General features: G+C 46.5%; 1 protein-coding gene across 3 annotated transcripts in view; it reads left to right on the forward strand.

Annotated features, from left to right (window-relative positions):
- Window positions 1-21329, forward strand: part of Slc5a11 (solute carrier family 5 member 11) — a 53949-nt gene extending 32620 nt beyond the window's left edge. For all 3 annotated transcript variants that reach the window (XM_029540104.1, XM_029540107.1, XM_021202501.2), the window contains exons 7-17: window positions 994-1098; window positions 2489-2594; window positions 3492-3572; window positions 9521-9726; window positions 12018-12153; window positions 13632-13739; window positions 14030-14180; window positions 16547-16715; window positions 17829-18044; window positions 18618-18786; window positions 21098-21329. In XM_029540104.1, coding sequence (XP_029395964.1) covers window positions 994-1098; window positions 2489-2594; window positions 3492-3572; window positions 9521-9726; window positions 12018-12153; window positions 13632-13739; window positions 14030-14180; window positions 16547-16715; window positions 17829-18044; window positions 18618-18786; window positions 21098-21300 — 1650 coding nt within the window. In that variant the 3' untranslated portion in view covers window positions 21301-21329. The remainder of the gene's footprint in view (window positions 1-993; window positions 1099-2488; window positions 2595-3491; window positions 3573-9520; window positions 9727-12017; window positions 12154-13631; window positions 13740-14029; window positions 14181-16546; window positions 16716-17828; window positions 18045-18617; window positions 18787-21097) is intronic.
- Window positions 21330-25877: the final 4548 nt, after the last annotated feature.

Raw genomic sequence — 25877 nt, forward strand, 5'->3', positions numbered from 1 at the left:
TCTATATCTATATCTATATCTATATCTATATCTATATCTATATCTATATCTATATCTATATCTATATCTATATCTATATCTATATCTATATCTATACCTATACCTATACCTATACCTATACCTATACCTATATCTCTATCTATCTATCTATCTATCTATCTATCTATCTATCTATCTATCTATCTATCTATCTATATGGCTATACAGAGAAACCCTGTCTCGAAAAACCAAAATATATTTTATATATATTTATATAAAATTTAAATATTTATATATATATGGGCATGGTTGTGCTTCTAGCACTTGGGAGGCAGAGGCAGGCTGAGTTGAAGATCTACAGAGTGAGTTCTAGGACAGTAAGGACTATGCAGAGAGAGCCTATCTTGAAATATCCCCCTCAAAAAACCAAAAGCATAAAGTTTTTTAGTATAAAGTTAAGTAAAAAGGCAGGTTTGCTTAAATAGAAAAAAATAAGTTACAGAAATCCAGCCTACAGCTAAACTAGATGGAAAACACCCCACCTCATGTCTGGGGTGGTGACATGGCTCAGCTAGGAAAGGTGCTTGCTGCCAAGTCTGGCAACCTGAGTTTGATCCTCAAACCCACATGATGGAAGAAGAGATTCAACTTGTGCAAGCTGTCCTCTGACTTCCACATTTGTGATATGGCATGCAGTCGTTACGTGCACGCACACGTGTACATACATATACACACATACCACACACACACACACACACACACACACACACACACACACACACACGATCACACACCTGAAACACAATAGGTACAAAACCCTGTCTAGACCCAAATGCCTCCACAGTCTGCCCCTCCCCAAGTCTTCTTCCTCATTACTTCCCATGGAGAAGCCCAAAGCGATAGTCTGTGCTTCTGAGTTCAGTGGGTATGGGAGAGATGGGCAGGGCTGGTAGCCAGGCTGAGGCAGCAAATGCTGAAGGCCACCTGGGGGCTACAGGCGGTTTCAACCCCCAGGTAACCACGATGCCAGAATACCTAAGGCGGCGCTTCGGGGGCAGCAGGATCTCCATCACCCTGGCTGTGCTCTACCTGTTCATCTACATCTTCACCAAGATCTCGGTAAGGTGGACACACAGCCTAGCCATGCTCCTACGGCACGGTGAGATGCTAACCGAGTGCACGGCAAGGCATTTCCTCCACATCACTTCTCTCTGGGGCAGGTTTGATGTTAGAGGGAATAGAGAGAGGGGAGGAGACAGAAGAATCATGAATAAAGGACAGGCAGAGGCAAGGAATCTTTTCCTAGGCCTGTCAAAGTTTGTTTGGTGACATCTCAGCAAGAAGGGAGATCCAAGAACCACCCCCACTTCCTTGCCCTGTGACCTTCCTCCAGAAACAAGAGAGTGGGCAGATCTTAATCAAATGTGCTGGGGACTGCCTGGGCATGCCTCACACTGACCTTTGGATGGGCTAGTCTCCAGGAAGGTGGCAAACACCATGTGCACTGTAGCCTCCAGGCTGGACTGCTCAGCAGGATCAGCTCAAGATGTCACCCCTGGGGGTGGTGATGCTCTCGTCCTACAAGGATGTCTGTCCTGCAGGGGCAGAAGACATCCCCTCTAGTACAAACAGCAGTAACTGACTGGGTCCTGGCTGCAGACTCAAGGCACCTCTTTTTAGAATGCTTCCTTATAGTCTGGCACAAGGTGAGTGTCGTCTTAGGAGCAGTCCACCAGATGGCTAGACTAACACAAGCCAAAGCTGGAAGATGCAGCAAATCATGATATGTTAAGAGGCAGAGCCCAAAGCCCTAGAGATACAGAGTGAATAAAGAATATGAGGTTACCAACTGGCCAGCATTGAAGGGCCTGGTGTGCAGCTCTCGTTTGCCTACTATGGATGATGTTTGAACCACACAGGTGAATGAGATCACCCTGGCTGGAACACACAGGTCACAGTGTGAAGGAGTGCAGGTAGTAAGAGAGCAGAAGTGGGGAGGCCATGAGGTTGTTGCCAGAGTGCAGGGCAGGTCTCTCAAACTTAACTGCCCACAGGGCTTCATTTTGAGCCCCATCCCTTCATCTTAGGATGGGATGCATGAAGAAATAATGTGTGTAGCTTTTCTGTATTTTTCAGAGTTTGGGAGAGAGCCTGGTCATGGGGAGTTGCTGGGAATGCCCATCATAATCCACTCTGTCCTCTTCAATCACTCACCCACTCCCTGTCCCATGTATCCACCCACTTCCTCATCCATCCACTCATCTGTCCGTCCATCTGTCCATCCATCCATCCATCTATCCATCCATCCATTCCTTCATGAGTCCACCTATTCACTTCCTCCTCCATTCACCCATTCAGTCCCTCTTCCACCCATTCTCTGGCCCATCTATCTATCTACACACACTCTCCTCCACACACTCCTCATCCATCCACCCTCCCCCCATCTACCTATCCATTCACTCTTAGTCCATTTACCTATCCATTCACTTTTCAACTTCCCATCCTACAGGTGGACATGTATGCAGGGGCCATCTTCATTCAGCAGTCCTTGCATCTGGATCTGTACCTGGCCATAGTAGGGCTGCTGGCAATCACAGCTCTGTACACTGTTGCAGGTATCATGGGGCATGGGTGATAGAGAGTTGGTAGGCAGGGCTGTGGGCCACCCACTTTATCCTGACACACCCTCTGTGACACACCATGGCTAAGGCCATTTGCTTACTAAATCTCACTCTCACTCCACTGTCCTGAACAATCACATTTTAAAAATCATTAAGCAAAGGGAAGAAAGTTATTCAATAAGACAAGAGATTATTTAAATGCACCACAGATAAGCCAGATAAGGCAGATGGGATCATATCCATCACCCCAACACCCAGGAGGCTGAGCCAGGAGGATCCTGAGTTTGAGGCCAGACCGGGCTATGTTTCAACAACCAACCGAATCTTCCCACAGCTACAGCAGTTTGTCCAGAAGGTGGTGGGATACCACAGTGCCTGAGGCTTCTTAAAACTTTTCTTTCTTTCTTTCTTTTTTGATTTATTTATTTATTTATTATATTTAAGTACACTGTAGCTGTCTTCAGACATACCCAAAGAAGGTGTCAGATTTCACTACAGGTGGTTGTGAGCCATCATGTGGTTGCTGGGATTTGAACTCATGCCCCTTGGAAGAGCAGTCAGTGCTCTTAACCGCTGAGCCATCTCTCCAGTCCACCTGAGGACTCTTAAAGCATGCTGTTCTCAGGGCAACAAAGTCCCAGGGCTCCCAGAGGTAAGATGTGGAGTCCCACGCAAGCACGTCCACCCTATTCTTTTGATCACTGCAAGGCACTGGGAGCTGAAGCTGAAGCAACACTGTGAAGTGTTCGCCACACAGGGGGACCCACTGAGGCAGCCCTCTGGAAGGCTCCTCAATCCTAAGAAATCTGTGGAATCTCCACCTTGGCCCCCTCTAACCTACAGTAATCCTCCTGTGGAAGTGCCTGCCCTAACCTGTGCTCTTCCCTACAGGAGGTCTGGCTGCTGTTATCTATACAGATGCTCTGCAGACTGGTATCATGCTTATAGGAGCCTTCATCCTCATGGGCTACAGTAAGTGGGGAGCTCTCTTTTCATCACGGTACTAAGCAAGTCCAGAGATCAGGAAGCACGTTCAGTCACTCCCTGCTCCTTCCTATTCTCGTGTGTGCGCGATAGAGAGGTGGGAGGGGGAGCGGAGGCAGGATAGCACCTGTATGTTTTGTATGTGCGTGTGCAACATCAGGTTTCTTCTTCAGTTACTCTCCTCCACCGTAATGTTTGAGACAGTCTCTCATTGAGCCCAGAGGTCACTGGTTTGCCTACACTGGCTGGGCTGGTCAGCTCTGGAATCACTTGTCTGCCCCTCCCCCAAGACTAGATTTATACAGCTCTCACATAGGTGCCAGCAAGCCATACACCCAGCTCTGGATTTTACTATTTTTCTTTTTAAAAATATTTTAAATTAAAATATAATTATGTCACCTTCTCCTCTCCCTTTCCTCCCTCCAACCTTTTCTATATGGCTTCCCTCGCTCCCTCTCATATTGATGGTCTCTCTTCTTTGAGTACTGTTATTATGCATATAGAATTATATAAGTACAACCTGCTAAGTCTTGTTTTATTGCTTGTGTGTATACAGTTTCAGAGATGACCATGTTGTAGTGATAGAGAATGAATTGACTATTTTTTAAAGTGACAAATGGACCATCTTTTTTTCTGATACTGGTGTGGATAAACGATTACGTAAATTAATGAAAGGAAGGGAGGTGTCAAACTTTGACAGACAGTGATGTTTTTAACCTTTTGAGATTTGGACATAGAAGAGTAAACAGCAGAACAGTACTTTCATGTCACCTCAGTGTCACCCAACATGTCAAAGCACATGACATTCGGATGCACGTCCACGTAAAACGCGATACAGTGACATGGGAGATCTTTGTTATTTTGTGTGTGTGTGTGGTGCATGCACGTGTGTATGCATATTTGCTTATGTGGGGGCACACAGGTAGGGTGTATGTACTTGCCTGTGGAGGTCCAAGGTTGACCTTGAGCGTCTTGTGTCCTCAAGTCTCCACATAAACCCAACAATTCTAGTATGGCTAGTCAGTTTGCTATGGAGATTCAATCTCTGCCTACCACACAATGGCATTTTAGGTGTTGACATTTCCGGTGGCTTGTCACATACAACTGCTTCCTCCCTGGTTCCAGGCATCCAAGCTTTGGTCTTCACAATTGTATGGCAAGTGACTTAGCTACTGAGCCTTTTCCCTGGTCTGTTAGTCTTTTAGATCGCAAAACTCCAGGCCGTGACTGCCAAACGAGGCTAACAAGTAAGCTGGCAGCCAGGTGTGGTGATGCACACACACAGACCAGGCACTTGAGAGACTGAAGACAGCTGGAGCCCAGGAGCTCACGTTCAGCCAGGGAAGCATCAAGAGACAGAATATTAGGAAACAAACAAAATACGAGGACTCAGGTCAAGGCAAGCCGCTTCAGACTTCAAACTGAAGCCATGTTGCCTCTGGCAGTGAAACTGGTGATGTTTGTGGAGAAGCCCGGGCGCAGGTCCCAAAGGCACAGGAAGAATTTGGCTTTTAGCACTGCGCAGGGCACGGACTGTGTTTTGGACATGTGACCCCTTCAACTTTCAAATGGGATTTCAAAGAAAGAACCACTGAGCCATACAGTTGCTTCCTGCTTCAAACAATGACGAGAGCGCTTGCTAGCTTTCAGTCAGACTGCTTTGCACCCTGGCGAAGAAAGAGAAAGTTCTTCCTTTCTGTTTTCTCTCCTTGTCGTAGAACATTTTTGTATGTCTGAAAACACCCCTGTTTGTTGATCACTTTTGAAAACCACCTTTACTGTATTAAGTAATCTTGGTTGTGACTTGATTTCCCAGTGTGTTGGCAGGGTCTCTCCTGCCTTCTGCACCACAGCAGGGAGGTCTGCTGTTCTCACTCCAACTCCTCTGTGTACCTCCGTGTAACCCCATGTACCTCCGTGTACCCCACCCCACCCCTCCTTTGGTTTCAGCATCATCTTTTTTTTATTAACTTTTAATACCTTTTGCTTCTTTTTCTCAGAGTGTGGCTGAGGCCGGCGCTGAACTTCTAAGCCACTGTGCCTGGTTCCTTTACTCCTCAGTTGCAGCATTTCTAATAGGATATGTAAATGCGGGTTGTGTTCATCCTCACTCAGACTCTTGAGATTTGCGGAGCTGTGATTTAATGGCACATTTTGACTTCTCATCTCTCCTCTTGTCTCCCTATCTCTTCTTCTTCTCCCCCTCCTTTCCTCCTCTTCTTCCTCCTCCTCTCCCCCCTCCTCCTCTCTTCTCCCCTCCCTTCTCCCCTCCCCCTCCCCCTCCTCTTCCTCATTCTCCTTCTTCTCCTCTTCCTGGATGTTCTGGAACTTGTTCTGTAGATCACGCTGGTCTCTGTCTCTGCCTCTCAGGGTTAGGGTCACTGCTGGTATTAAAGGTGTGCATCACCACACCCGGTTAGTTCCAAGTCTCACCAAACCCCCTATGTCCCACCCCACAGTCTCTTCTTTCTATTTCAGCATGAGTTATTTCTGTTTGCATGTTTTCCAGCTTGCTGATGGCTTCTTTGACTGTATTGTCTGCTGATAGAAGAGTGATTTGTCATCTCTGTATTATCTCCAATATATCCTTTCATCTTTTCTTCCTTCTCTTTCCCTCTCTCCCTTCTCTCTTTTTCATCCTTCTCTTTCATTTTTCCATTACTGGGGAACAAACCAACCTCCTTATGCTCGCTAAGTGTACACTCTACCACCAAACTGCACCCCAGCCCCATTTAGCTCTTCCTGGTGTATCTCTGCTGAGATTGTCCCTCCAGTCATGAATATTGCCCACATTCACACTGCAGCCTATATAACCTATTAATCACGGTTATTTTTCATTTCCTGTCTGACAGTTGCAACATCTGGGTCACCTCTCAGTTTGCCTTTATCACTTTGTTTCAAAACGGTAGGTCATTTTTCTTTCTTTCTTGGGCATCTCATTATTTCCTTTGATGTTGAGTAAATTGAATTTATGTTTGGATATGAGCATAGCTCTTTGGCCAGGTCATTAATGAGGGACCAATCTGGTTAAGGGCCAAACCGAGTTTAGTTTTTTTTTTTTTTTTTTTTTTTTGATAGCTTTTTTTGTACACTTCCAGCTTTAAATGCCTTGGGCATTACCTGTGCTGTGATGGAGTCTGGTCTTGCAGAGGGTTTTTTGTTTTTTGTTTTGTTTTTATGTCTGTTGGTTTTTCCATGACTGTAATAGAATTATTGACATGGACAACTTAGAAACAGGAAAGATCTGCATTGGCTCACAGTTTCAGAGATTTCAGTCTGTCATTGTGGGGAGGGCCTTATGGAAAAGAAGTTTACAGCAGGAATCAGCCAGATGACAGGAAATAGCCAGGTCTAGAGACAGCCATCATTCCTTGCTCATATATAGTCTGTGACTTATTAAATTTAATTCAAGAAAAAAAAGAAAACCTTAATAGTCCATTTTCTAAAGAAGAAACCCTAACATTTGATACTACAAACTGTCCTAGTAGAATCAGGAAAAGGCTATTTTTATTACTTGATGCCGTATAAAATATGAGCTACACCTATTGAAATCAAAGAGATTTCAATAAACATTATTATTTACAGATACTGATATGATTGGCTGCTTAATGACCTGGAAAAATGATCTGGAAGGGGTTGAGTAGATGAAGACTAAAATTCAGAAGCCATTATCTTTTATCCAAGTGGAGTTTTATTTGATATGCTGATAGCTCTTACACTAGTGCTACCAGAGTGTGGTCCATGGCCAGCATCCTCAGTGTCACCCTGGAGCTTATAAAAGGAATTCCAGCCCCGAGCCTGATCTGCCAAGTCAGGGTCTGCACTTCAGTCAGAGAATCCCAGGCCCCTGCCTTCTCGCTGGGCCACGGTCTGTACTTCAATAATCAACAAATGATTCACGAACTTAGAAAGCTTGCTCCCACTCCTGATTCACTTCTATACTCAACTGCCCTATCTGCTGTGGTTTGACTGTTCAGGTTCACTTACTCCTCAAAAACTTTTTAATTTTTTTATGTGCTTAGGTATTTTGTCTGCATGTATGCCTGTGTGTGTGTGTGTGTGTGTGTGTGTATGTGTGTGTGTGTGTATGCATGTGAGTGGAGACGAGGCAGGGGGTGCATGCATGTGTGTGTGCTAGCATGAGTGCATACGTGCTTGTGTATATGCAGTATCTGCTGAAGCATTGGAGGCCCTGGGACCAGAGTTACAGATGGCTGTGAGACTCTATGTGGGTGTTGGCTATTGAACCCCATTCCTCTTAAACACTCAAGCAAGTGCTCCTAACCGCTGAGCCATCTCTCCAGACAAGGGCGGTGCCAGCTCTTCTGTATTCATGCCCTCGGGCGGCTCACCTTTTGTCCCCGTCCTGCTACCAGAACCACCCTACTATGCCACCCAGGTAAGGTATGGGGCGCACTCTCCCAAGTGCCACAGCTGGTGATGAGCGGGGCCAGCTCTGCACAGCCCTTGAACATTAACATGGTCCCAGGCAGCAGCCTAGAGCAGGGATATCTACATGGCTTTTGGTGGTAACATGGGCCACAGACTTTGGCACAGACCCCTGCTGCTGCATGGCCAGGGACACAAACATGGCCCATAGCACCAGCTGGGACATTACCATGGTTTCAGGTGGCAGCAGAGGCTACTCACACCAGGCTGCTGCTCCTCACTACCCTCTGATTCCATTTACAGCTTTCTTCATAATGTTCAAACTGTTCAGCGTCTTTTCCTCTCCCAACTCTCCACCACATACTTGTACATCATAGTGGCTCCCCCTGCAGGTGGGCCACAAGGCAGAGGGACCTCTGGTGTCTTCATCCAGCCCAAGATGTGTGGCCATTGTAGCAGGTGGGCCTCTCAACATTTCCCAGTTTTAAAGGTGGGTCACAAACTGCAGCGATATTAGCAGGACCTATGACTTTGATGTCAAAAGGTAGCCCAAGGTTTTTTTTTAATTGAATTAGAGTTGTTGCTGATTGTGTGTGTATGTGTGTGTATATGTGTGTATGTGTATGTGTGTGTGTGTGTGTGTGTGTGTGTGTGTGTGGTGTTTGTACACGTGTCTATGGGTGTGCTTGCTCATGAGTACACACGTGGAGGGCAGGCATTGATGTCAGGTGTCTTTCCTCCATCTTCTACCTTATTATTTGAGACAGGGATCTCCCTCTGGACCTGGAACTCACCCATTCGCTAGAGCAGCAAGCCCTTGGGATGGATCCACCCCTCTTCTTTTGCCATCCCAATGGTGTGGTTACAGATTGTCACTATGATGCCTGGCTCTTATGTGGATGCTGGGGATCCAAACTCAGGCCTTGTGTGTGTGAAGCAAACACTTTACCCTCTGAGCCATCTCCCCAGCTCCTTGCTATTTGAATATCTTTGTGTGTATGTTCACAGTTTCATAACCAGCCATTCTAAGATCTACTATTTTATTATTTAACATCAGAGACCTATTATTCAATGGATTGCTTCATATATATATATATATATATATATATATATATATATATATATATAGTCCCCCATGCTTTATACTGGGGAAGAGTAGTCAGTCAGTGAGGTGCCGTGGATAAAGACACTTGCCGTCAGGCCTTATGACCTGAGCTTTATCCCTGGCATTCACGAAGTAGCAGGAGAACACTGACTCTCACAAATTGCCCTCTGATCTAACCCTGACATTCCACTGTGGCAAGTGCACATAAATACACCCGTATGCCCGCACACCCAAGTCTCTGTGTAAACAGATAAACTTAATAGAAAACTATCCTGAGAAGCAATCTACAGCAGGTACGAAGACAAGAGAAAAAGAACAGACTAAGAACCCTTAAAGGGACACCATTCCTCAGGAGTTCTGCTCTAAGTAGGCCACCATCAGCTTCTACTTTGCTACGTACTCTATGGGGTTCTGGCAATCTTAGGCTTCCTCTGCTCCCCAGGTTTTGCAGCTGTTGGTGGAATGGAAGGCCTGAAGGACCAGTACTTCTTAGCCCTGGCTAGTAACCGGAGTGAGAACAGCAGCTGTGGGCTACCCCGAGAAGATGCCTTCCACATCTTCCGAGATCCATTGACATCTGACCTCCCGTGGCCTGGGATCCTGTTTGGCATGTCCATCCCATCTCTCTGGTATTGGTGTACAGATCAGGTATGGGAGCTGGCTGAAGGCCTCTCGGATGCGTTGGGGTGGCTGATGTCCTCAGCGTGACTTGGCTGTATACTGTCCTCTGTTTCCCCATATCCTCCATTTCTTCCATTCTCTCCTCTACCAGCTGCTCTGCTTCTTACTCTTACAAATGCTAATGGTGGATCTGGAGCTGCTGGTCACAAAGGGGTGTATGTGTGTGTGTGTGTGTGTGTGTGTTTGTAACACTGCTTGATGTCTGGGAAGAGTCAGTCATAAGCTTCATTATCAGAAGATAAGAAAGCCAGGCAGTGGTGGTGCACGCCTTTAATCCCAACACTTGGGAGTCAGAGGCAGGTGGATCTCTGAGTTCGAGGCCAGCCTGGCCTACGAAGTGAGTTCCAGGACAGCCAGGGCTACACAGAGAAACCCTGTCTTGAAAAAAAAAAACAACAAACAAACAAACAAAAAAGAAGATAAGAAAATGATAAATTTTATTTCAAGATTTGTAGTGCATGTCATTTGTTCAACAAACAGCCCAGACACTCCAAACACTTAGGAATCTGGAGCCCATATGAAGGTACTCTGTCACTTTGTGTCTAGGGACACAGAGAGATAACAGATAAGCATGTCCTGTGAGAGGTTAAGGGTGACACTTTTTAAAAAAGTACAGTGAGACGAAAGAAATCTGAGAGCACACAGAATCAAAAATAAAAAGAACCACTCAATGGTTACAACTTCTATCAGTTTTGAATTAAAAAGCCACAGACCGAGCTTGTCCCAGTCATGACCAGGGCTTTTGAGCTTGCAGGGGATGGATCTCTTGGGTCCCAACACTTGTTCCCTGGCTCAGTTTCTGTCACTATTTCTGCCGTCGTAGCATTAGCAAACATTTTATATTTAGCACCATCCATGACACTATAACACCTCTGGCGGCTGTCTGATGGAGTTTGGTCTCGAAGCTTCTTCAGAGAAATGGGCCTCAATGTAGCCTTACTTTTGTCTTAAATTTGTGCACATTGTACTGTAAAGCCTAGCAAAACTTAAGGGAATGGTCCAGAGGGGGATAAACCCTACCCCTGCACATTCTTCTTGTTCAAGGTGTTGAGTGAGGTTTCCAGTTAGGAAAATAGTTATTTTAACACAAAAGAATATTAAAAAAAAAAAAAAAAGAACCAACAACAACCAAAGCAGCAGAAGAAAAAAAACCTATCATGCAAATTATGGCAATTATTATCTATGAGAGATTACTACATGTTAGATGCTATCCTGAGTACTCCAAATACTTCTACCTAATTTCAAAGCTGTTCATTTGGTCGATGAGAATACTAAGGCACAGAGAGGTGACACTAGGCTCCCAGGTTCACACAGCCAGGCAGCGAGGAGACAGGCTTGAACCCAGGCTGTGTAACTCCATCTCGAAAGTGCACAGTTCCTCTAAGGTGACATTATCAAGGTAATGCCATCCCCTAAGAGCCCTACCTATGAGATGTCCAGGTACAGCCTGCCAGGTAATGTTCCTTCCACGGTTAGCGATCCCACTGGGGTTATCCTGGCAGAGAACTTCTTTCCTTTGCCTTCCTAAGCATTTATTTATTTTTACTGTAGGTCTATGAATGTTGGCCAGGATGTATGTCGGTGTGCTATGTATGTACTTGGTGCCTGTAAGTGAGAAAAGGGCTTCAGATTCCCTGGGACTGAGTAACACATGCTTGTGAGCCACCATGTGGGTGCTGGAAACTGACAAGGGATCCTCTGCAAGGGCAGCCAGTGATCTTAACGCTAAAACATCTCTCTGACCTCTTCTTTGCATATATATGTGTATATATATATATATATATATATATATATATATATATGCAATATATGAGTATACATATATATTTATATATTCATATACATGTATATATGCATATTTTAGATAATATACACAATACATTCATATATATTTGTGTGTATATATGTATATGTATATATACATGTATATATATATATGTGTGTGTGTGTGTGTGTGTGTGTGTGTGTGTGTGTATGAAGTTGTTTTACTGACCGATTTAATTGGACTGTCTTCAGTACATTCTTTTACCTAACTATGATAGCCGAAAAGGTGGGTTAATTCTGGAGTGAACTGTAACTGACAAAGTCTAACTCTGGATGTAATAAGGAGGGGACAGTGAAGGAGTCATGACCACACCAGTCAGACCAGGGGATAAAGATAAAGAGAGATGCTTTCTCCTAAACAAGGACCCAGATCTCAGTCCCACCACTCTTACTGAGGAACTTTGCAGCCCCCAACCACGTTCACTATGTTCCAGGTGATTGTTCAGCGGAGTCTGGCTGCCAAGAACCTGTCTCATGCCAAAGGCGGCTCCCTGATGGCTGCGTACCTGAAAGTGCTTCCTCTTTTCCTGATGGTGTTCCCTGGTATGGTCAGCAGAGTCCTCTTCCCAGGTGAGGAGCAGAGGGGCAGAGGTCATCAGTCCCTCTACAAGTCTCAGGCTCTGGGAATTGGTCTCGTGATCTATCTACTGACTTCACACTGCTCCCCAACACTGACTCCGCAGACAAGACCCACTGGTATGGATGCTTGTGGGAGTCTGCATTCTTCATACCACAAACTATTCTAAGGTCATGTGGTTCCACATGCTTATTCCCCCAAAACAGGTCATGTGCTTGTCCTTTATGGTTTGAACTCAGTGTTCTGGTAACTTTGGCCTGATGGAGCCCTTCCTGTGACAATAAATATCAGGGGGCATAAATAACTCTATAGGAACACACACACACACACACACACACACACACAGATGCACACACATGCATAAACATACCACCACCACCACACACACACCATAAGGTTTTCTTTTTGAGACAGAATCTTATATGGCCTATGCTGGTCTTGAACCCATGATGTTCCTGCATCTGCTTCTCAAGTGCTGAAATTTGCACCTGTATTGCTAGGGACTGTATAGCTATTGGACTGACCCCACGCTCATTCCAATGGTTGGCTGCGAGTATCCGACTCTGTATTTGTAAGGCTCTGGCAGGGCCTCTCAGGAGACAGCCATATCAGGCTCCTTTCAGCATGCACTTCTTGGCATTCACAATAGTGTCTGGGTTTGGTAACTGTATATGGGATGAATTCCCAGATGGGACAGTCTCTGGGTGGCCTTTCCTTCAGTCTCTGCTCTACACTTTATCTCCATATTTGTTCCTGTGAGTATTTTGTTTTCCTTCTAAGAAGGACCGAAGGGTGCTACATTTTTAATGTGTCTTAAATTTTTATCCATTGACCTATTTTTTAAAAATCATTTGTGTGAGTGTGTGTGTGCATTTGTGTGTGTATACATTTGTGTGTGCACACATTTGCATCCAAGTGTGCCATGTCACCTGTGTGAGGTCAGAGGTCAACAGAGGAGTCTGTTCTTTCCTTCTATAATATGGCACCTTGAGATTAAATGAAGGTCCTCAGGCTTGCTGGCCCTTTGTCCACTTATGAACTATGTATGTGGGAGCTGGGGTGGGGTGAGTGTGTTTCTGTGAATGTGTGTACGTGTCAGGACATCTGTCTGGAGGTCAGAGGCAACATGAGCTTTTGTTCTCTCCTTTTACCACTGGGAACCCAGGGATCAAACAGGTTGCTGGCACGGTCAGCACCACCCTGCCAGCCTTGTTCTAACCTTACAAAACAAAGTTGCTTTTGCAGACAACAGTCAAGGCTAATGTTATGAAGTAGTATGTCATAACCCCAGTTCTACAGATTGGCAGAAAGCTGAAGGGGCATGGCCACAACTTAGAGTTGAGGCTCTTTTCTCATTCTCTTGGCTATAAGCTCATAGACCCTTCTAGGGTTGGCCTGGTTCTGGCACACTGTAGCCGGGCCTGGGCTCAGGACCTGTCTGTCTCACTGTGGGCTTACATTTTCTCCGTAGATCAAGTAGCCTGTGCGCATCCCGACATCTGCCAGCGGGTCTGTAGCAACCCCTCTGGCTGTTCAGACATCGCGTATCCCAAACTTGTGCTGGAACTTTTGCCCACAGGTAAAGTCCCCTCACCCCTATACTCAGTCCCCTGGACCACTCAGAAAGAAGGATACTGTCTGGGTGCTAATCTGAGGTATAGATGAGATGGAGAGCGATGGGCACCCCAAAGGCCAGAAGTTGGCAGGACCACAAAGTTTTGTCTGACTATGTCAATAGAAGGTCTACCTCCTCAGAGCTGAGCCATCAGCATCAGCTAGCTTTGGGCCTGGGGTAATAGAGTCCCAAGCGAAGACAGAAGCGGCCATCAGATAGCCCAAGGCCTTTAGACCTCCCTTCTGCCCCCCCAGGACTCCGTGGGCTCATGATGGCTGTGATGGTGGCGGCTCTCATGTCCTCCCTCACCTCCATCTTTAACAGTGCCAGCACCATCTTCACCATGGACCTGTGGAACCACATCCGGCCACGGGCATCTGAAAGGGAGCTCATGATTGTGGGCAGGTAAGGCCTTATAGGGTAGTGAAAAGTCCAAATACCTAGCAAAGAAGGGACTAAGCTCATGGCCAGGTAAAGTCAGTGTACCCAAGCTGCCTTGGTCTCAGCTGCTGCTGCTGCTGAGTCGCAGGACCTCGGCAGGAGTTAGTCACTTACTCAAGGGATGTCCTGTGCATACCGGTTGTGTTCTGGTATTAGAATAGTATTCTAATATAATGTTCCATGATTTAGAAACAATCCTGTGGTTCCAGAACACAGCACTAAAGATTTGCATCTGCTGGGCTAATGCTAGAAGTGGAGACCAGGTCAGACAGACATTTAAAGCCCTGATGAGTGAGTGTCCTGACTGGGACTCAGGAGACCTAGACATTCAGAGGGGAAGCACCAATCTGCATGAGGACCTGGGGGATAGTAGGAGGTATCTGGGTGTATCTGGGTGACACAATAGGGTTCTCTGAAGCTGGGTCAGGGATCATTTCTATTCCAAGACTCTTGCAAGTCCTGAAGTCCAGTAGGAGAGCAGAAATGAGTATCATGACAATGGGATATAAAATAGACACAGATAAGCTGCTCCCTGAAGCCCTGCCACATACGAGATGCTTGTAGAGACCTGTCTCAGCTGTGGTTCAGGGAAAGAGTCCTTAGACTTGACCCCAAATGTTAACCCATAAAAGAAAAGCCAGATATGCACTGGACTTAGTCACTTGAAAGGATACTATTAAAGAGATATAAAGATTAGCCACAGACTGGAGAAAATACTTGCAAACCACATTACATGCTTAAGAACTTGTCATCTAGAAAATATGAAGCACTCTTCGAACATAGTATGACCATCCACCAAAACGGCTGAATAGGCTTTTCACCAAGGAAGATGTAACAACGAGCCCACAAGAGGATGCTCAGCATCATTTACTACACTTGGTACCACTTCTCTCCCACTAGAATGCCAGGAACAGCCAGGCATGGTAGCATACGCCTATCACCCCAGTGCCTGGAAAGGTGATGCAGGAAGACAGGATTCCTATGCAGTACACACGGGACTGTGAATGATCCCATTTAAAAACAACCCTACACATCCCTACAACATCAAGCATAAACTTAACCACATCACTTTAAAGTTTGTATTCTTAGATATGAGGACATATGTCCAGAGACCCATATTCAGATGTTTATACAAGTAGTTTATAGTAGCAAAGGGCAGGGGGCAATTCTGCTGTCATCAGCTGGTGACGGACAAGAAAAGGGAGAGAATGGCGTGTTCATGGCACACACTCTCACAAGATGCGGTGAAATGGTCTGGTAAGATAGCTCAGCAAGTAAGGACACTTACTGCCAAGTTTGATGGCCTGGGTATGATACCCAGGCACGCACCCCATGGTGGAAAAGAAGAGAGCCAATTCCTATAAATTTTCTGACTTCCACATGAGGGTTATGAATGCCCTGCCTATGAAATAATTTTTTTAAAAGATTTACTTAGTGTGTATGAGTGTTTTTTAAAAAATATTTATTTATTATATGTAAGTACACTATAACTGTCTACAGACACTCCAGAAGAGGGAGTCAGATCTTGTTACGGATGGTTATGAGCCATCATGTGGTTGCTGGGATTTGAACTCTGGACCTTTGGAAGAGCAGTCGGGTGCTCTTACCCACTGAGCCATCTCACCAGCCCCAGTGTATGAGTGTTTTGACTGTGTTTGTGGACCATGTGTGTGCCTGTGCCCTTGAGGGTCAGAATAGGGCACTGGATCCCCTCAAATTATAGTTACAGATAGTTGTGAGCTGCCATGTAGGAGCTGGGACTTGAACCCAGGTCCTCTGGAAGAGCAGCCTGTGCTTTTAACCACTGAGCCATCTCTCTAGCCTTGATGGTTTTCTTTTTTAAATCAATGAAATATCCTGAGGAGTTAGCACACACTTGAAATCCCAGCCCTTGGGAGGCTAAGGCAGGAGGATTACATATTCAAGGTCAGCCTGGGTGTGTGCCATCCCTGTCTCTGAAAAGGAGGGGAGTATGAAATATGGATGTGTGGTACCCCTTAGATGGACCTCAGAGACCATTACACAGCGAGGGCACGTGTAGGAACTCCAGGGAAGGTTAACTCGTTGGGAGCAGGCCGCCCACAGTTACTCAGCGGCAGCTGGAATAAACTGTAAAATGGGGGAGGGGATATTTGGGCACGGTGCCTGTGCTCAGGGTTGATGGTACTGTGCAAATTCAGCGAAGGATACTGCATCGTACTCTTAGCAGGGGAGGGGGGGGGAGACATGTCTCAGGTCTTACAGATCTTACAGCCCCTCGAAGCTGCACAATAAAGGGAGGAAAAGTGGGTGTTCTGAGAAGCCAGGCCTGCTCTCCTCTCTCCTCACAGGATATTTGTGTTTGCCCTGGTGCTGGTCTCCATCCTCTGGATACCCATTGTGCAGGCCAGCCAGGGAGGCCAGCTTTTCATCTACATTCAGTCCATCAGCTCCTACCTGCAGCCGCCCGTGGCCATGGTCTTCATCATGGGATGTTTCTGGAAGCGTACCAATGAAAAGGTAACTCTGGACTGGCTACACAACACCCGGGTGCTGTCCATAAGTGCTGGGAGAAATGGAGGGGAGTGGTCTGGCAGGGACCTGTGTGGGCTAGCCTTGTCACCAGGGAGCGCCAATCCTGTGTTGGAAGCCACAGATCGGGAAAAGACTAGATTGGTATTCTCAGAAGTGTTTCCTGTGTTTGTTCTTTTAACTCAAGGCCTCATTATGTGGCACATTTCTATTTCTGTGTTAAAATATCCTGACAAAATACTTAGGGGAGAACTGAGCTTCCATTTCCAGGTCACAGTCCATTATTCTGGTGCAGTTAAGGTAGCAAGGACTTGACTGACGCAGGTGGTCACATAACATCCAGTCAAAAGTAGGGAGGATGATGCATGCACAGGCCCACAGACAGACCTGGTCTAGACAGCCCCTCACTGAGCCTCCCTACCCAGGTGGTCTTAAGTTATGTCAACTGGACAAAAGTCACCATCACACTCAGGTTGGCCTCAAACCCGCAATCTTCCCACCTATATCTCCTGAGTGTGGGGCTTACAGGTGTTCACTACCGCACTTGGCTTCGTGACACACTCTTGCCATTGACAGGGAAACCAAATTAGAACGGAATGAGTGTGCATATGTAATCAGTTCATTATAGCCGGGCATCTGCACCTGTGGGTTCAATCAGATTCAATCAACAGCAGGATAAAAATATTTGCAAGAAAAAAATTCCGTGTCTCTACTGAGCAAGTGCTCAGTAGATATTTTTCTTATGTTATCATATAAGTGATATAATATAGCAGCTATTTATGTGATATTCACATTGTGCTGGGTGTTATACATAACCTAAAGATGATTTAACATACATAAGTGGATATGCATAGGCCACTTTCAAACACTATGCCGTTCTATACAAGGGATGTGAGCACCTGAGAAGTTTGTTATCTATGGAGCCTGGAATTGATCCTTTAGGATACCAAAGGCTGACTGTATTTGGAGAAGTCTGACAGGGTCCATAACTCCACAGCTTTGCAATACAGTGGGCATCACAAGAAAGACCAGCCCCTGAGACGGCGCCTTGAGCTTTTGCTGACCTCAGCATCCCTGAGACGACTTTCCTTTGGTTCGCAGGGTGCCTTCTCAGGCCTCATCTTGGGCTTGCTGCTAGGACTGGTCAGGCTGATCCTGGACTTTGTCTACGTGCAGCCTCGGTGTGACCAGCCTGATGACCGCCCAGCTGTGGTGAAGCACGTCCACTACCTCTACTTCTCCATGATTCTGTCTTTTACCACCCTCATCACTGTGGTCACTGTGAGCTGGTTCACAGATCCACCCTCCAAAGCGATGGTACATTTGGGTTGACAGGCCTAGCCTCTGAGGCTCATCAAAAGAACAGAATATGGACTCCAGGCTTAAGCAAGACAATGGAAATGTTCAGAAAGTCTGGAGTAGGGCTTTAGGGACATAGCTATGCAGAACTCAGAAAAGGTCAACAGACCCCATTTTTCAATTCTGGTAAATGGGGAGCCAGGGAGTTCCTAGGGCCACACCCCAAAACCCCCTAATTTTTTTTTTTTTTTAGAATTGGCATTGTGTAAAGCCACAAACATTCCTGGTTCTTAATAGTTCCTGTCAGCTCAGGTGCAACCTTGTCCTTGAACCAGAAGAAAGACTAAGCAGAAGGACCAACCTGTGGCTCACAGGGCTGTACCCTAGGGCTAGGACAGTTAGAGAGGGGGGCTGTCAGAAGACAAGGGAGCAAGCAAGAGGTCGTTGGTTCTGAGGAATCGGGGAACCGACACTGCTTGGAGGACATGATGAACAGTGTCCACCATGAGAGCTGAGGTGGGTGCAGGGTTGGGAAAAATAAGGAACAATGGCAGCTCCCACCTGTGTCTCATGGTCACCTTGGCTTCTCAGGTCAGCCGCCTGACGTGGTTTACTCGTCATGAGCCTGTGGCCCAGAAGGATTCAGCGCCACCAGAAATCCCCCTGTCTCTAACCCTTTCTCAGAATGGGACTACAGAGGCCCCTGACACCAGCATACAACTGGAGACAGTTCAAGAAAATACAACCAAAGCCCATGGTGGTGAGTTGCCTCTGGTCTCAGTTATAGAACTTAAGAAGTACAATGTGTTCGCGGGGATTCTGTCCGATCACCATCTAGAAAGGGGGCAGGTCATGAATTTTAGCATCCCCTGGCTTTGATGCCTGGCTTTTTCACCAACTAGAGGGGACTTTTTAGAGACACACTAACAGCAAACCCAGAGCCTACCGACACTCCATGTAATCCCACACTGTAGGCTGGAGCTCTACAGTCATCCTCAAATCACTGATTTCAGCTTAATTCACTTTATAAAATGTGAGTTAATGTTTTAAAATTTGGAGATTTCATAAGAGAGTCTATATCCCATTTCATGAACAATGGGAAAATCTGGTGACATAAGACCTCCATGTTGACATGACAAAGTTATCTCTCATGGTGTGAAGATTCAGGTTGTCATATATAATATATAAAACTAGGTGAGTGTTGTGGTCTAGGAGTCGCCTCACAAGCCATGCAAACACCGGGCTCAGTCAGACAGGGATAGTTTGTCAAGCAAGCATGCGCTCCAGGACTGATCCATCAGGGCTATGGTACAGACTTGGGAGTTGAACCGTGACACTGAGTTAAGATCTTACAGGGTGTATAAGCCTAAAATCCACAAACATTTGTGCCAAGTTATCCACCAATTAGGATTTAGGGATGGGGATTTCCTTAGGAACATGTCTTTGTTGTACACGTATCCTGCTCCCATTGTTTGGGGCATTCAACTGTGGCAGGGGACCTGCCTTGTCTAATATTTATGTCTTAACTTGTCTATCAGGATGGGACTTGTCTAACATTCATGTCTTAACTTGCCAACCAGGGTGTCAGTTACCCTGGCGCATCTCTCTTTCTGCCAAGTAGGATGTCACTTCCCAGGGAGGTCTTGGGAACTTTGTTTACTGGACCCCTACTCAAAATGGAAGCCTTATTCCAAATAGTTTCTTATATTGGTGCAGGTGTCTCTCTAATGTTGGGCAGCTTACAAAAACAAATACTGTAAAAGCCCATATACAGGTATAGGAAGTGCTGCTGGCTGGTTGGTTCTGGCTGGTTGGTTCTACAAGCTTATTGTAGCTAACTATACGAAGCAGTTCTAACTGACTTCTGTTGTGATTGGTTTCCAAGGGCACAGAACATAACAGAACATGCAATCAACTTGGGCATGAGAAAGTTTCTTAATAACAACAGTAACAACGTATGACAAAGTTTCCCTATGACATTAGTGACAGCACCAACTGGCAGGCTAGCCAGGTAATAGTCACCTAGGCCTTTACATTTTACCTGGACCTTAACTTTTCATCTAGGCCTTAACAGCGAGCATATTTCTCTGTGGAAGTGAAGTCACTGACATCATATTCAATGTATAAACTGGCTTCCCTGACTCAGGTGGATCAGCTGTCTGGACTTCTGGAAGTGGCTGAGTGTGTAGCCTGAGTGTCACACAGAGAAACAGCATCCTCCCAAAGTGCCCAAAGTCCTTCATCCTCCTGGAAGTCACTGTGACACAGAGGGGAACAGATCTGGGTCCTAAGCCCAACACAGCCACTGCTTACCAGTTTTATGGCTTTGCTAAGGTTAGAGTAAGCCTTGATCTCTTCCTCTGAAGACAGTGATATCTTCCAGGCGTAAGGTATAATAGATACATCTTTTCCTCGGTGCCTGAGAGAAACCGATCCCAGGGTCCACAGGGGCACCATAATATATGAACGCCCAGGCCTGTGGTATAAAATGGCAAGGTAGAGGCTGGGAAGGCAACTGTCAGTAAAGTGCTTGCCTTGGAAGCATGAAAACCTGAATCTGATCCCCAGGGGAAAGCAGTAGGAACATGGTGGCATGTGCTCAGAATCCTAGCTCCTGGAAGGGAGAGCCAGACCATCCCTGGGGCTCCTGGCCAGCAGCCCACGTACTCTGGGAGTGCCAGGCCAGTGGAAAACTGTCTAAAAAAATGATTGCTAAGGTTGTCCTCTGGCTCACACGTAGGCCCACACATGTGCACACACAAATGCCACAGTCCTTGCACATAACCTATGTACATCCATCCCCCTGTATATGCAACTCGGCTCTAGATTATCCAGAACACCCCATCCGATGTCAGCGCGGATTATTTAGGGAGGAGTGATGAAAAGGTCTGTACTTCTCTGAATATTCCTGATTCATGTTTGGTTAAACCACCAAATGTGGAAGGCCAGCTGCACCTTCCAGAAGAACATGAGTTCCGTATCTCAGCTCATGGACACGTGTGGCTGATCCTCTTCTTCCTCTTAGGGAGAGTCGGTTCCCCTGTGACCTTCCTTTGCTGGGCTCTTTCTAGATGATGTGTCTCCCAGGCATTCCAAGGTGGTGAGGGCGATCCTGTGGCTCTGTGGGATGGAAAAGGACAAGGAGGAGCCCCCAAGCAAAGCAGAACCTGTCATAGCTTCCTTGGAGGAAAATCCCTTGGTGAAAACCCTGCTGGACATCAACTGCATTGTGTGCATCAGCTGCGCCATCTTCCTCTGGGGATACTTTGCCTAACTCAGGGCGAGCCAGGAAATGACAATAAAGCTGTGTCTGTTTACTGTAGAGCTTCAGAGGTGCTGATGACAAGCCAATCGGCGTTTTCATCCTAGAAGGGGATGGAAGGCCCTGGGGCTTTCCCTACTGTGGTACTTGCTCCTCCTTAGAGTCTGTGGGAAGCAGACTTGTGGGCAGTGCCCTGAAACCTCTCACACTGTGAAAAATCAGGGGCTGTGTGGTGGCACATGCCTATAACCCCAGCCGCTTCTGAGTTAGGAGGACTGCAAGTTTGAGGCCATGGCTGCTTGGCCTTTTGGCTAAGATCAAGTGCAAGTTTGAGGCCAGTTTGGGCTACCTCGAAAGACTCTGTCACACACACACGCACACACACACACACACACACACACACACACACAGAGTGGTGGTGGTGGGGGAGGGAGAGAAGTTAAAGTACACTGTGGTGGCCCACAGCTGTAATCCCAATACCTGGGAGGTAGAAGCAGAGGACCAGGAATTCTGGGTCAAGGCCACCTTGCTAGGGTACTTGAAACCCTGCCTCAAAATACAATAAGAAAAATCAAGACATGAGGACATGAGGGAACTGTGTGTGTTTCTCCAGTTCTATCTTAGTGGCTGAAGAGATGGCTCAGAAACAGGAGCCCTTGCTGCTTCTGCAGAGGGCCTTCCAAGTCCTCCTGTAACTGGCCCATTCTGAGTCAACTCTCAGGTCTCGGAAGGGCTCAGAAGCAGGCAGCAGATTACGCTGCTTCTGCCGCCCAGGAAAAGCAGCCAACTGCCTGCCTTTCACTGTCCTTCACTTGGACCAATGTCCGCACCAGTTCTCCTAAGGGGGTCTCCCTGATTCCAGTCTCACCTCACCCCAGGTCCAAGTTCCTCTACAGCGCAGGCTTGCAGAGATCTAAAGTACAGACCTCCTCTAGCTCTTCAGCTCACTCTCCTGGGAAAGTCTGTAAACTTGTTACTGGCCTCCATAGCCAGCTCCTGACCATGCCAGCCTCTGACCGTGCCAGCTTCTCCCAGTTCTAGCCCCACCCCTCTCGTCAGCACTTTTTGGTTATTTTTGTTGAGATAAGGTCTTACTATGACTCACCTGGAACTTGCTTTGTAGACCAGGCTGGCCTTGAACTCAGACACATCTGCCTGCCTCTGCTTTTCAGGCCTAGACGTTTTTAAAGATGTATTTTTATGTGTGCGAATGTTTTACCTTGTGTATGTGTATATACCACCTGTGAAACCACCTCTTCCACCAAGAACTGGAGTTCCAGATGGTTGCTGGCCGCCATGTGAGCATGGGGAACACTACCTGGGTGCGCAGGGAGAGCAGTGAATGCTCTTAACTCAGAGCCACCTTCTGCTTCAGTCTTAACTCCCTGCTGATTCCATCTTCCTGACCCCACCCCTCACCAACACCACCCCATGAACTCCATTCTATCACCCACTGTCTTCACCACCTCTCAGATTCCAGCTCTGTTGATTCTGACTCCCAACTGGCGCTCCACCTACCTACCACTCCTGCCTCCTCTCCCTAGTCCACCTCACAGCTATACCCGCAGCCATCATGAACTGACCACTTGAGCTCTGAGCTCCCTAAGGTACAGACACCCTCATGTTCTCTTCCTGATCCCCACCCAAATGTCTGTTTCTGTTCATGTTAGTTCCTCAGAGCGTAAGCAGGGATATGCAGAAGAGTAACCCACCATTTGCCTGGAGGACAAAATGAATTTTAAGTCCCTGACTTCAATTCTAAGGGTCTTTGCATGAAAAATGTTTCTATGTGAAATGCCAAGCCATATTTTTTTTTCTGTACAAGGATAATTTGTGTGCAGAGAATGAATTCTGATTCAGACAGAAAGAATGGAAACAAACCTGAGTTGTTGTTCCCCTTATCAAGTAACCTTACGTGTGTCATCTGTGATGCCCTTTAACATACTGGTGGATGGAACTGAAGTCAGTGAGCCTTTCTGCCTGGTTCTCTTCCCTTGCATGTGGGCAGAACCTGTGACTTGCATGTGACCCACAGAACATGGGTGATGGTCATGGGATGATACTGCAATGTCGTATGTGTAATGATTAGATTATATATGACTCTCTTGAGCGGAGGACACAGTTCAGTTGGTAGGGTGCTGAGTTGGATCCCCAGAACCTGAATAAAAGGCCAGGTTTGAGGTAAACACTTACAATCCTAGCTCTAGGGAGACAAGTAGATTCCTGGGGCTGAAGGAAGTGTGTTTGCCTGTTGGCTATGTGGGGTGCACAGGCCATGGCTGCCGGAGGAGAAGCAGTCGGCTTCCTCACACTAGCGAGTATGATGAGGCTTTTGGTTGGCCGTAACAGAAACAAACCCACAAACTTTATGCAAAGGGTCAATAAGCAAACAAAATAATTTACTGTGAGGACATAGTACAGGAAACACAAAACAGCCTCAAGACAAGTGGAGACTTTTGGAAACCAAGTGTGTGAACGCCTCCAGCCTTTGCACCCATCTCCTAACACAATTATAGATTTCTTTCTTCACAGGCTGGTTTTCTCTGGCATGCACGGTAACTGTTGGTTGTCACTTAGAGCTCCTAAGTACTGTGTCAGGAGAGATGCCCCTGCCTCCTGGCTAAGGGGCTCACAGATGTACAAAGCTATATAAATCCATACTAGCCAGGGAGGTACAGTCTCTGGAATGTGGACAGTTAATACTGTTTGATTGCACCATGCCAGTTCACTTCTCCTCCTTCTTCTTAGCTCCACCAATGTTACACAAAAAAAAGTGGAAGCTACTGGTCTAGAAGTATCTGCTAGTGAAGGCCATGTCTGAGTCTGAGAGTCCGTGCAGGCTCTAGTTTAAAGGGACAGGGTGGAGGCTCTACAGCAGGAAGGAAAGTTGAGAACAGTCCACACACAAGCAACCAGGGGAAGCTTTGCCTTAAGACCTTCCAGGGTGCTCACACGGGGAGGTGGAGCCCCAAGAAGAGGGATCCATTCCCACCAGTTCCAGGGAGCAGACCACTTCTAACTCTTAAGTGTCCAGAGCATACAACCCCTTACAATGTGCAGAGCAGCCAGGCACCACCTCTTCACTGTGTGGGATCAAAAGCAGGTTCCTTTTAGAAGACTAAGTGAGCACCAGGGGTGGGAAGAGGAATGGATCCATGATCCTAGTGTTAATGTGTAGCCACAGGGCACTGAGCACACAGTCCCAGAGCTTCTGTGAAACCATGGAAAAGGGAAGGAAACCATCTGAAAGGCAGATTCTAGAAGCATCTTTCTGGAGACCATTATCCTCTGGATTGCCAGAGATGCCACCATGATTTCAGGCAGTTGAAAATACACTGACACATGTAGTGTCACAAAGGGGCACATGACAAGTCCTTAAAGAGGGAAAGAGAACCAGGTGCCACTCTTGGTTCTGCATCGTGTGAGAGTCATTGTATAACGACTCTAGAGCTTAAGAGCTGAGCCACGCGGTGCCACATGAGGCTGGCCCTCGGTGAGGCTGGGCGGCAGCTTCAGTTTCATATTTTTTGACATTGTGGAATTAAAATTTTCATTTCTTCTAAGAACTGGGCAGTCAAAATTTAGGCAGGGTCCCACACAAGCAAACAACAAGTGTGGTATACTTTAGCACCACTGACACCAGGCACGAGCCACAGGCAGGAACAGTGAGTATGAACTCTCATCTCCAGCCCCCTCTTTTCTCAGTGACAGTCCTGGCATCAGTGGGGTTATCTTCACAACACTGCAGGCAATACTCATGCCTAACTCTCTAGAAAAGGGGCGGAGCTCTAAGCACAACCTGTAAAAATCTCTCCACAACTTGGCTCTATAGTGTAGTGAAAAAAAAGGAAAGAGGGAGCCTTCAGCAGATACACATTTTAAACAGTTATTTTTTATAGTGATAAAGGATGTACTTAATCCTGAAGAGACTTGATGCCCCAGGAAAGGGAGGTGGGGAAACAACCTTTCAGAGGCAAAGGGGATAGGGGATAGGGGATAGGGGATAGGGGATAGGGGATAGGCGATAGGGGATAGGGGATAGGGGATAGGGCGAAGAACTCTGGGAGGGGGAATAGGGAACATTTGGAATGTAAATAAATAAAAAAACTAAACATTTTTTTGTGTGTGTTTTCTCTGTATTCCTGTATGTGTATCACATGGGTCTTTGATATTTACAGAGGTCAAAAGAGGACATTGGATCCTCTGGAAATGGAGTTACAGATGTTTGTGAACCATTATGCAGGTGCTGGGAATTGAACCCAGGTCCTCTGCAAGAGGAACAAGTGCTCTTAACCTCTGAGCCATCTCGTTAGCCCAGACATAAATTTGAAGGCAGGGAAAATATTTCTAGGTGCATGTTTTCAGTGTAATTAACAAATAAAGTTCTTTAAAGTGCTTTGGAGGTACAGGGGACACTGAGGGAAGAGAGATATTTTTTCTTACTTAGATGTGCAAATGTGTGTAAAGATAACACATACACATATGGGCATGTTTTTGGTATATTTCGTGAGATAGTTGCAGCTCAGAGAGGCTTGAACTCACGATGCTCTTGCCTCAGCCTCTGAGTGCTGAGATTCCAAGCAGGCAGA

Source organism: Mus pahari, chromosome 1, assembly GCF_900095145.1.
Source record: "Mus pahari chromosome 1, PAHARI_EIJ_v1.1, whole genome shotgun sequence".
Classification (NCBI taxonomy): Eukaryota; Metazoa; Chordata; class Mammalia; order Rodentia; family Muridae; genus Mus; species Mus pahari.